Here is a 12,964-nt window from a genome sequence, read left to right as displayed (position 1 = left end):
GGCTCAAGGGAATCCTAGAGGTATATAAGGGATACAGGAGTTTACTGAAGAAGGAAATCAGGAGGGTGAATAGGGAGCATGAGATAGCCTTGGCTGAGAAGATTAGGGTGAATCCAAAGAGGTACTTTAAGTTTATTAAAGTAAAAAATAACAGAAAGAGAATAGAGCCCTTCAGGAACCAAAGAGGACATGTATGTGTAAAACCGCAGGAGATGGACAAGATTCTCATGTGAGTATTTATCCTCTGCATTTACCCTGGATAAAGACAAGAAGACTTGGGAACTTGGGGAAGTTAGTGGTGGTATCATGGGGACACTCCATATCACAGTAGAGGAGGTTTTGAAATATTAGAATGTACGAAGGTGGATAAGTCTCCTGGTCCTGACCAGACATATCCAAGAACACTGCAAGAGGTCAGAGAAGAAATTGCAGAGCCCTGGCTGATATTTTCGCAGTCAAAAAGTGTGATGTTGGAAAAGCACAGCAGGTCAGGCAGCATCCGAGGAGCAGGAGAATCGAACACAAACTGAAGAGCATAAGCTCTTCACAATTTTGCATCATTTGTATCCTCGGGTGGGGTCCCAGAAGACTGGAGGATAGAGAAGGTTGTGCCATTATTCAAGAAGTGAAAAGAAAAGCCTGTGAACTATAGACCAATAAGCTTAACAGCTATGGTGGGTGCGTTACTTGAGAAGATTCTGAGGGATAAGCTATACAAGCATTTGGAAAGGTAGGATTTGATTAGGACAGTCAGCACAGTTTTGTGAGTGGGAGATCATGCCTCACAAATTTGTTAGAGTTCTTTGATGAAGTGACCAGGAAGGTTGACAAGGATAGGATGGTAGACGTACTCTGTATAGATTTCAGTAAGGCCTTTGATAACACCTTTGCTCTGTAAGGTTAGATCACATGGAATTCAGTGCAAGCTGGCGAACTGAATGCAAAATTGGCTTGATGGTAGGAAGCAGAGGGGAATAGTGGAAGGATGTTTGATGGACTGGAGGCCTGTGACGAGTGGAGTGCCTTAGGGGTCAGTGCTGGGCGTGTTGCTGTTTTCTTTCTATATCAATGATTTGGATTAGAATATACAAGGCATGATTATTAAGAGTCCTGATGACACTACAATAGGCAGTATCATGGACAGTGAGGAAGGTTATCAGAACTTGCAGCAAGACCTTGATCAGCTGGGGAGGTGGGCCGAAAAATCAAATGGAGTCTAACATAGATAAATGTGAGGTGCTGCATCTTGGAAAGTCAAATCATGGCAGGAGTTTCATGTTGAATGGTACAGCCTTAAGGAATGTAGTGGAGCAGAGGGATCTTGGAATTCAGGTTCACAGTTTTCTGAAAGTGGAGTCATGGGTAAACAGGACAGTGAAGGCGGCTTTTGGCGCACTGGTCTTCATCAGTCAGAGTACTGAATATAGAGGTTGGGAAGTAATGTTACAGTTATACAGGACTTTGGGTGAAACTGCAGTCGGAGTATTGTGTTCAGTTTTGGTCACCTTGTAATAGGAAGCATGAAGTTAAACTGGAAGGAGTACAGAAGAAACTTACAAGCATGGTGGCCGGACTCAATGGTCTGAGTTATAGGGAGAGGTTGGACAAACTAGGTCTTTTTTCTTCAGACCTGTAGGAGACTGAGGGGGGGACCTTATAGAGGCATATAGAGAGACAAATGCACTACAGAAGTGTGAAAGTTGTTTAGGAAGCACCTGCTGATCGTGCTGGAAGGGTTTGTCCCACTGAGGCAAGGAAGGGATGGTAGGTTGACAAACTTTGGGTGACAAGGGATGTGGAACATCTAGTCAAAAGGAAGAAGGAAGCTTACTTCAGGTTGTGGTGGCAAGGATCAGACAGGGCGATAAAAGGTTAAAGGTAGCCAGGAAGGAACTGAAGAAAGGACTTCAATGAGCTAGAAGGGGCATGAAAAAGCTTTTAATGGATAGAATTAAGAAAAGCCCTAAGGCATTCTACACATATGTGAGGAACATCAGGATGGCCAGAATGAGGGTAGGGCCGATCAGGGATAATGGAGGGAACTTGCGCCTGGAGTTGGAGAAAGTAGGGGAGGTCCTAAATGAATACTTTGCGTCAGTATTCACTGCTGAGAGGGACCTTGATGTTTCTGAGGACAGCGTGAAACAGACTAATATGCTAGAACAGGTTGATGTTAGGAAGGAGGATGTGCTGAAAATTTTGAAAAACGTAAATATAGATAAATCCCCTGGGCCTGACAGGATATGCCCAAGGGTACTAGAGGAAGCGAGGGAAGAGACTGCCGTGCCTTTGGCAATGATCTTTGCGTCCTTACTGTCCATTGGTGCAGTGCCAAATGATTGGAGGGTCGCAAATGTTATTCACTTGTGGGAATTACAGACCAGACAGTCTTACATCTGTGGTGTACAAAGCATTGGAGAGGATTCTGAGAGACTGGACTTACAATGACTTGGAAAATCATAGTTTGTTAGAAATAGTCAGCATGGCTTTGTGAGGGGTAGATCATGCCTCACAACCATATTGAATTCTTTGAGGATGTAACAAAATGCATTAATGAAGGTAGAGCAGTGGATGTGGTGTACATTAATTTTAGCAAGGCATTTGATAACATTCCCTATGGTAGGCTCATTCAGAAAGTAAGGATGTATGGGATACAGGGAAACCTGTCTGTCTGGATATAGAATTGGTGCTGGCCCATAGAAGACAGAGGGTGGTAGTAGATGGAAAGTATTCAGCCTGGGGCTTAGTGACCAGTTGTGTTCCACAGGGATTGGTTCTGGGATATCAGCTCTTTGTGATTTTTATAAATGACATAGATAAGGAAGTGGAAGGGTGGGTTAGTTTGCCACTAACACGAAGGTTGGTGGAGGTGTGATTAGTGTGGAGGGTTGTTGTAGGTTGCAAAGAACATTGACAGGATGCAGAACTAGGCTGATAAGTGGCAGATGGAGTTCAACTTAGAAAAGTGTAAAGTCATTCACTTTGGAAGGTCGAATTTGAATGCAGAATACAGGGTTAAAGACAGGATCTTTAGTTGTGTGGAGGAATAGAGGGATCTTGGGGTCCACATCCATAGATCCCTTAAAGTTGCCATCCAGATTGATAGGGTTGTTAATAACGTATACGGTATATTAGCTTTCATTAGCAGGGGGATTGAGTTTAAGAGCCACAAATTTATGCTGCAGCTCTATGGAGTCTTGGTTAGATCACACTTGGAACATTGTGTTCAGTTCTGGTCGCCTCTTTATAGGCAGGATGTGCAAGCCAGACAGAGGATGCAGAGGAGATTTACCAGGATGCTGCCTGGACTAGAGGGTATACCTTATGAAGAAATGTTGAGGGAGCTAGGACTTTTCTCATTGAAGTGAAGAAGGATGAGAGGTGACTTGACAGAGGTATACAAGATGTTGAGAGACATAGAGTGGATAGCCAGAGACCTTTCTCCATGGCAGAAATGTCTATCATGAGGGGGACAAAATTTAAGGTAATTGGAGGAAGGTTCAGGGGAGATGTCAGAGGAAAGTTCTTTACGCGGAAAGTGGTGGGTGCGTGGAATGCACTGCCAGCTGTGATAGTAGAGTCAGATACATTAGGAACATTTAAGCAACTCTTGGATAGGCACATGGAAGTTGGTATAATGAAGGGTATGTATGTTAGTCTGATCTTAAAGCAGAGCTGAAAATGTGTTGCTGGTTAAAGCACAGCAGGTCAGGCAGCATCCAAAGAACAGGAAATTCGACATTTCGGGCCAGAGCCCTTCATCAGGAATCTTAAAGCAGGACAGAAAGTCAGCACAACATCAAGTGTCGAAGGGCCTGCACTGTTCTGTACTGTTCTAAGTTCTGTAAGATCATGAGAGGAACTCAGTCTTTTTCTCAGATTTGGGAATCGAGGACCAGAGGTCATGAATTTAAAGTTAGAGAGGAAAGGATAAAAGGGAACCTGAGGGACAGAGGGTGGTACACATATGGAATGAGCTGCCAGTGGAAGTGGTTGAGGCGGGTACATCAACAACATTTAAAGGCCATTTGGACAAATACATGGATAGTGAAAGATTAGAAGGATATGGGCCAAGTGCAGGGAAATGGGATTAGCGTGGACTGCCATTTTGGCTGGCATGGACCAGTTTTGGCCAAAGGGCCTATCTCAGTGCTGTAGGTTCTATGACTCTATCACTCCTTGTCATCATTTCACTGGTTTCTGCCTCTGCTCCCTTTACTGTAGTTTAAATATAAAGTACAAACATTCTAACCGATTATGTTTTTTTCTAATATATTAAATATGTAGGGCAAGTCTATACAATTGCATTTTGGGATTTGTGATACATTGGGAAGTATGCTTACAAATCCAGTAATAATGGCAAAATTGAATGCTACTGATTTGAGATGGATTAGCATCAGTAGCTTTAAATGTCCTAATGATCAATTGTCAGTCCATTTTACACTACACTGGATTTTCCTCTGAGTTTAAGAAAGAAGGAAATCGGGCCCAGTGTAAAACAGTTGGCCAATTCCCTGGTGTCCCATTTTGAGTGACTTCACTCTCATTGTGTTCACATGTCTTAGGCTTCAATGGGCATTAAAAAAACAAATCAATGCTTTTTCCTGGCTTTACAAAGTCACCTTAAGTTCAGGACCTTTTGGCACTTTACACAACAAAAGAAAGAAGAAAATAACATCAGTGTAGCATTGCACAGAATCTAAAATAGCATGGCATTTCTAGATTAGTAAAAGGAAAGACACCAGTTCTTTATAGTGGTAAGACTACAGTATTGAAACTGTCTAAATATTAATTTCAAAGCCAAGCTATTTTATCCTTTATTGCATAAAGATGCAAAATAATTTAATTTCTACAGCATGGATTAGCACGACTATGCATATCCTCTTCAGATACTTGCCTGAGTTAAAGCTTCCGCCTGCTGTAAGATATCCTGTCTGAGCTTTCTTGCTTGAGTCACATGGAAGGATTGCTTTTGACTCTGAATAACAAAAACAATTTCATCGATCTCTGTAAGACAAAGTAACATGGAAGAATAATGCACAATTGTGTTAACATATATAAATCTGTTTTGATGTAATTTTAGCAATAAGGACTGTTCAAAATGATTCAGTTTCCAATATTGTTTGTTTTGCAAATGCGCTCACTCAAAAGATTAGGTATTACTTCCGTAAAACTACAATACTCCTAAGGTATTTGCAGGACAAGTGGAAGCACAGCAAAATTCCTTCCACTAAGTCCCAACATTGCACTTCTGTGGCATCTTCCAGCCCAATATTGCATGGCCTATCTGAACGGAACTGTCACTCCAATACCAACAGCTACTGAATGGTTTTGTCTCCTGGATTCATGCCGAATAGGATTGTAGCGGCTAAAACGTTTCTCCCCGTATAACCAATAGCCTCTCTAGATCCATGATGATTGCTTATCTCATCTTGTCTGGGAATCTCTTGCCCCCACCCCAAACTCCCAGCACAACCCATTGCCTCCAAACTGTCAATCCCCCAACTCCATACAGCCTGCTGCTACCTTCTTCCCAAACACCACAAACAGGACTACCCCAGGTAGACATACTGTTTTTGAGTTTGCCCGGCCCCACAGAACTTACTTATTTCTATGTTTATTTGATTTTTTTTCTCCCCTTCCCACCTACATTCATCATTTTTCCAATGCTTTACATCAGTTTCAGAAGTTACGGTCACCAGCTGCTTCCTTTTCAGCATGAAATCCCTTTATATGTCCGTCCCCATCACACGGTCTCAAGGCTCTCCATTTCTTCCAGGAGAAAATGCCTGAGAAGCCCCCTTCCACACTCCCCTCCTCCACCTGGCCTAGCTCATCCTCACCCTGAACAACTTCTCCCTTAACTCCTCTCACATTCTTAAGATAAAGGCATGGCCTGGGTACCCACATGGGCCCCCAGATATACCTCTCCCTTTGTGGGGTTCCAATCCTACTCTGGCCCTTCCCATTACTCTCTCTCTCTGCTACACTGATGACAACATTGGTGCTGCTTCCCTCTCTTCATTCAGACTTGGAAAAAGTTATCAATTGGACTTCCAATTTCCACCCTGCTCTCACCTTCACCTAGTCCATCTCAGACTCCGCCCTTTCCTTCCTCTCTGTTTCCATTTCTGAGGACAGCTGGCCACCAACATCCACTACAAACTCATTGGTACCCACCTTTTACTGGACTATAAATTCTCACAACCTGCTTCCTGTAAAAACTCCATTTCACTCTCATAGTTTCTCTTTCTCTGCTGTATCTGTTCTGATGATGACTCAATCCACAAGGGACCTCACAAATATCCACCTTTTCTCCAAACTGAGAATTCCTCACTAGCATGGCTGACAGACCCCTAAGCTGTTTCGACTCATTTCCCACACTTTGGCTTTCATCCTTCTTCTTCACTCCCTCATACAACACTGATACAGGCTCCCTGGTCCTCACTTTCAACCCATCAGCATCTACATCCAGAGGATCATTGGCCGTCATTTCCACCACCCTCAGCAGGATGATCCCACACATCCCCCACTCCTTCCTTGTCAGCATCTCACAGAGACCATCTCCTCCAGTTCACTCCTCCTCCACTCCCAACACCCTCCCACAGCCACATGGTACCTTCCCATACAATCACTGAAGCAGCAATGCCTGCCTTTTTACCTCCACCCTCTTCCCTATCCAGAGCTCCAGGCACAACACCAGCAATTTACCTGTACTTCACTCAATCTAGTTTACTATATTCACTGCTCACAATGTGGTCTTCTCCATTTTGGAGATGAAGCGTAGACAGGACGACCGCTTTGCAGAATACTACATTCTGTCTGCAAAAAACACCTTGACTTCTAGTTAGAGACAAAAAAAACTGCAGATGCTGGAATCTAAGGTAGACAAGCAGAAGACTGGAAGAACACAGCAAGTCAGGCAACGTCAGAAGGTGGAGAAGTTGACATTTCAGGTGTAACCCTTCTTCAGGACTTGACTTCCAGTTGCTTGCCGTTTCAACACCCTACTATGTTCCCTGGTTAATATCTCTACCTGAAGTTTGCTGCAATGCTCCATTGAAGCTCAGCACATACCAGAAAAACAGCAGTTCTTTTTCTGTTTGGGAATCCTGCAGCCTTCAGGAGTCACAATCAACTTCAATCATTTTACAACCTGAACATCTTTTTTCATGTCCGTTACCCACTCCTAGACCTCAGGCCCTGTCATGACATAGGCTGCTTTCAGCACAGCTAATCCATTTTCACATATTTGGGATTCCCATTATCAGCTTTTCTTTCTCCCTGGCATAATATCATCCATCTCTTTGTCTGCCTAACTATTATTTTCCCTCTCTGGGCTCCAACTCCATTCTTCTTTATTCCCGACCCACCTTCTGTCTTCAGCATAAATACCTTTTTCCTAGATCAGTTCTGAAGAAGGGTTACTGGACCTGAAATGGTTAATTCTGCTTTCTCTACATAGGTGCTGCCAGACCTGCTGAAGTTTCTCCAGTAATCTCTATTTTTGTTCCTGGCCAGATGCTTTCATTGAGCTTGTGCAGTTCACTTGAATGCACAAAACATTTTGTTGTGTGTGTGACAACATACACACATGAACAATAACTCACAGGAGCCAATTTGTGAGCTGCCTGCATGGTACCTTCCAGCGTGTAACTTTGACCGTGCAAGTTATAGGAAACAGTAGGTTGAATTACATAAGGGATCAGGTTCCTTCTTCTCTTCCTCCAGCTACAGTCATGTATGAAGCCCACTAAGGGAAAATTGGCTTCCCCACAGCCATTGGCCATTCATAAGTGGCAATAAGGACAGGAATCCGCCTTAGAGAGCTGCCAGCCAATCAGAATAGTGGAGTGAAAACTGGGTAATTGCATAGGGTCTCAGCAGGTACCAACTGAGAAGGCACTTAGCAAGGGAGATTTAGAAGGGAGATGGCTTGGGTTTGAAACACCATGATGGGAATTGGGAATACGGGATGGATTTTTGCAGGAGGAAAGGTGGGAAGAGTTGTAATCCAGGTAGCGGTGGGTTTGTAAAAAATGTCAGTGTCCAGTCGGTCGTCATTAGTGGACGGCTACCTGGATTACAACTCTTCCCACCATACCTCCTGCAAAAATGCCATCCCCGTATTCCCAATTCCTTTGCCTCCGCCGTATCTGCTCCCAGGAGGACCAGTCACAGAACACACCAGATGGCCTCCTTCTTTAGAGACCGCAATTTTCCTTCTCACATGTTGAAGATGCCTTCCAATGCACCTCATCCATGTCCCGCCACTCTGCCCTCAAACCCAACCCCTCCAACCGTAACAAGGACAGAACCCCCCAGTGCTCACCTTGCACCCTACCAACCTTTGCATAAACCACATCATCCGAAGACATTTGCCTCACCTCTAAAGAGACCCCACCACCACCAGGGATATATTTCCCTCCCCACCCATTTCCACTTTCCACAAAGACCATTCCCTCCATGACTACCTGGTCAGGTTCAAGCCCCCCAACAACCCACCCTCCCTTCCTGGCACCCTCTTTGCTACCTTAGTGAATGGGAGTGGGGATAAAGGTGACAGGTCAATCCACTGTCTCCTAAATTCATTCAGCATTATTATCTGCACTACTCTACCAGAAATTAACAATTGCTCATTGTCTCTGAGAATCTGGATAGAATTATTCATATGCAAAAACTAAAAGCTGTTTCAGGAAACAAGTAGATGTCTTTGCAGAGAAGAAAGTTTAATTTGACAGTTAATTCCATTTTGACACTCTGCTGAACAATTTGTCAAGCTTGATGAATCCCACATGACAATCATAATGCTGGAGTTGTGTTAGCATAGATAATGTAAGAATGAAAGAACATGCTGACATAAAGCACCTTAACAATCTCAGGACTAGCAAAACCAAGTGTCTCAAAGCCAACTACATATTTTTGAGGTGCTGTCAATGTTGAAGTTAAGGGAAATGGGTAGTCAATCAACTTACAACATAATGTCAAAAATAGTAACAGTGGAAACAACCTATTAAACATTGCAGTGACGGATGATTGTGAAGCATTCATGAAGGTTCCACTGCTCTAGGAATAATGCTACAGGAACATTTTATGACCTGAAGTCACTGGACTGAACAGACTCTGCGAAGACTAAAACATTCAGAAAATGAATGATATAATCACTTGCATGGAAATAAGAATGTCAGGCAAATGTTCAATTTTCCCAACATTCTGTTTGCTTGATGACATAAACGAACTTGTACACAACTGAGAAAGCTGTTAAAAAGGAAAATATTGCTTTGTAGAGGCACAGAGTATAAACGTGCAAGGATCTTGGACTCATGTTTATAAGTTAACAGTTTGACCTCAGCTGGCCCAATTCTGAGAACTACATTCTAAGAATGCTCAGGCCTCACAATGGGTGAAAAACAGGGATGAAGGACTTCTCTTATGGGGACAGACAAGAGAAAGGTTTGAAGGAAAACACAACTTTTTAATGTAATTGTTATAAACTGGGATATACTAATAGAAAGGATAATGAGATTCATTAATAACTTTCCTTGGCCAGGGACATGCAGGTCCTGGGTTTCCTCCATCGCCACTCCCTTATCACCCGATGCCCAGAGGAAGAATGCCTCATCTTCCGCCTCCAGACACTCCAACCCCAGGGCATCAATGTGGATTTCACCAGTTTCCTCATTTCCCTTCCCCCCACCCTATCCCAGTTCCAACCTTCCAGCTCAGCACCGCCATCATGGCCTGTGCCATCTGTCCATCTTCCTTCCCACCTATCCGCTTCACCATTCCCTCTGACCTATCACCTTTACCCCCACCTCCATCCACCTATTGCTTTCTCACCTACTTTCTACCCCAGCCCCAACCCCCTTCCATTTATCTTTCCACACCGAAGACTCCCAACCTCATTCCTGCTGAAGGGCTTTTGGCCGAAACATCGATTTTCCTGCTTCTCGGATGCTTTCTGACCGGTTGTGCTTTCCAGCATCTCACCCTGGATTCTGAGAGAGATAGCTGAGGTGGTGACCTTTCAGGAATCACTGGAGTCAGGGAGGGTCCCAGTGGACTGTAAATGGCTAATGTAATAACACTATTTAAGAAGGGAAACAGGCATAAAACAGGAAACTAGAGGCCAATTAGCCTGACTTTGGTCATTGGTTAGATTTTAGAGTCCATTATTAAGGTTGAGATTGTAGCGTACTTTGAAGTGTGTGGTAAAATAGGGCTGAGTCAGCACAGCTTCATGAAGGGGAGGTCATGCCTACAAATCTGTTCAAATTTTTTGAAGAATTAATGAACAGGATAGACAAAGAACAGCCAGTGGACATAATCTATTTGGATTTTCAAAATTCCTTTGAAAAGGTGCTGCACAGAAGGCTCCTAAATAACAGCCCATGGTGTTATGAGCAAGGTACTGTCATGGATAGAAGTTTGATTGACTAGCAGAAGGCAGAGGGTAGGGATAAGGGGCTCTATTTCAGTATAGCAGCCAATGTCTAGAGGAGTTCAGCAGGGTTCAGTGTTGGGAACACAACTACTGACATTATAGATTAATGATCTGGATGAAGGAACTGAGGGCACTGTTGCTAAGTTTGCAAATGATACAAAGATACATTGACATAGCGCTGAGGAATGGGGAGGCTGCAGAAGGACTTGGCAACAGAAACTTGGTAAAGAAGTGGCAGGTGGAATACAATGTGGGAAAGTATGACGTTATGCACTTTAGTAGGATGGAGAGAGGTGTAGACTATTTTCTAAATGGGAAATGCTTCAGAAATCTGAAGGACAAATATATTGGGAATCCTAGTTCAGGATTCTCTTAAGGTTCAGTTGACAATTAGGAAGGCAAATGCAATTTTAGCATTCATTTCAAGAGGATTAAAATACAAGAGCAGAGATTAATGCTGAGGCTGGAATATTGAGCTCTGTATCTAAGGAAGAATGTGCCGGCCATGGAGGGGATCAACAGGAGGTTCACAAGAATGGCCCCAGGGATGAAGGGCTTGCTATATAAGGTGGGGGGGGGCATCTGGCTGAAGTTTACTGAATACTGTGATCTGGATAGAGTGGACATGAAGTTTCCCCCAGTAGGAGAGACTAGGAGTCAAGGGAGCAGCCTCAGAGTGAAGGAACTGAAATGAGGTGGAATTTCTTCAGCCAGAGAGTGGTTGATCTGTGAAACTCATTGCCACAGAGTACTGTGGTGTGTATTTAAGAATGAGATACCTAGGTTCTTGATTGGTAGGGGGATCAATGGTTACTGGGAGAAAGCAGGAGATTCGAGTTTAGAAACATACCAACCATGATCGAGTGGTGGAGCAGACTTGATGGGCCAAATGGCCTAATTCTGCTCCTATATCTTATGGGGTTATAAAGATCTCCTCAGGATGTGGAGGAGGTACAGGGTGCCAGAGTCTATCATCCTCGATGCAGTTTCCTCCAGACAAATGTGGTGCTGTCTGATAACAGACAGACACTGACGTCGGACGCTATCACAGAGCTATGGCAACACTGCAGCAGAACTAGGATGTGAAGAAGTGGGCGGCCATCCTATCCCAGTGGCTGTCAAGGTGAAATTATATGTAGATAAACTTTTATGTAACTTCGCTTCTGAGAGAAGCCACGGAGAACCTGTGTGGGATCTCATAACCCTTTACCCACAAATACATCAGGGCTGTTGGCTATTCCTTTCGGTCGCCAGTTGACGAGGTCGGTACAGCAACCCAAGCAGGAGGCCATTGCTGATATAGCTGCCCTCTCCGATGCAAGGCATCACTAATTATACACGTTCTGTTGACAGCAACGTACCATAGGAGAAAGTGAGGACTGCAGATGCTGGAGATCAGAGCTGAAAGTGTGTTGCTGGAAAAGCGCAGCAGGTCAGGCAGCATCCAAGGAGCAGGAGAATCGACATTTCAGGCATGAGCCCTTCTTCAGGGATTCCTGAAGAAGGACTCATGCCCGAAACGTCGATTCTCCTGCTCCTTGGATGCTGCCTGACCTGCTGCGCTTTTCCAGCAACACATTTTCAGCAACGTATCATAACATGTCTAACTTCAAAAGAAAAGTGTTTCATTCTATCTATATTCAAATCACCTTTGACCACTGGCACCGCTTCTTAGACATCTGGACAACGTAGCCTGGGAGCTGCTGATGCCTATATCCTTGAGAACTTTCATATTGCTACTTCATTTCAAGGGCTGGTTGCTTTGCAAGGATGGTCACTGGGACACAAGGGCTACCCTCACAGCCACCATGGGTAACGACTCCATTACACACACCCCGACCGAATTCGAACGTAGATACATTGCTGCCCTTTCTTTCACCAGGGCCATGGTGGGCTAGATAGGCTGACAATGAGTTTATGATGCCTGGATCAGTCCAAGGGCTTTACAGTACAGTCCCATCAGAGTGTGTTGCACAATCCCTGCATAGTAGGAGCAGGGAGGGAATATAGTGGACTCTGAAGAGCTTACTGCAGTCTTCTGAGGAGGAGGATGAGGACATTGGACAGGAGAAATATTACCTTCAGCATAGATATTGCACTGCAGCGCAAGGCACAATAAGCCAGGCAGGACTTAGTTGACACCCAATTCCAGTAGATGTGAGCTTGTTGTAATGATCATTCATTGATTGTAAATATTTCGCATCCAGAAATACAAATAAACCCAGTTGGTTGTCAATAACAACTGAAATTCTTATTTTCTTTCTCTGCTTTTGCTGTTGCTGAACACAAGTGAATCTTTTCAATCCTTTGAAGGCTTTTTGGTTATGTGATGCTCCCACATTGAACAATGGTAAGCTACACAGAGCATTATAGAAAGAGTATAGCTCCCACAACAAGTGTTCTAACATAGCATGGCAGAAAGGATGGCTTGCTGCTTGATTCTTGTAGTTGTAGTTAAAAAGACAGGTGATCAGACAGATGATGATTTTAAAAAGCAGTATGTTTTTGAAAATAAAAGCA

At 43.8% G+C, this 12,964-nt stretch overlaps 1 protein-coding gene across 1 annotated transcript in view; it reads right to left on the bottom strand.

Moving 5' to 3' along the window:
• The window catches only part of b3glcta (beta 3-glucosyltransferase a), a 177,640-nt gene that overhangs the window by 139,211 nt on the left and 25,465 nt on the right, over positions 1 to 12,964 (bottom strand). The window contains exon 4 of the mRNA XM_060826775.1: positions 4,898 to 5,007. Coding sequence (XP_060682758.1) covers positions 4,898 to 5,007 — 110 coding nt within the window. The remainder of the gene's footprint in view (positions 1 to 4,897; positions 5,008 to 12,964) is intronic.

Source organism: Hemiscyllium ocellatum, chromosome 6 (genome assembly GCF_020745735.1).
Source record: "Hemiscyllium ocellatum isolate sHemOce1 chromosome 6, sHemOce1.pat.X.cur, whole genome shotgun sequence".
Taxonomy (NCBI): Eukaryota; Metazoa; Chordata; class Chondrichthyes; order Orectolobiformes; family Hemiscylliidae; genus Hemiscyllium; species Hemiscyllium ocellatum.
This window is presented reverse-complemented; position numbering and strand designations above follow the sequence as displayed.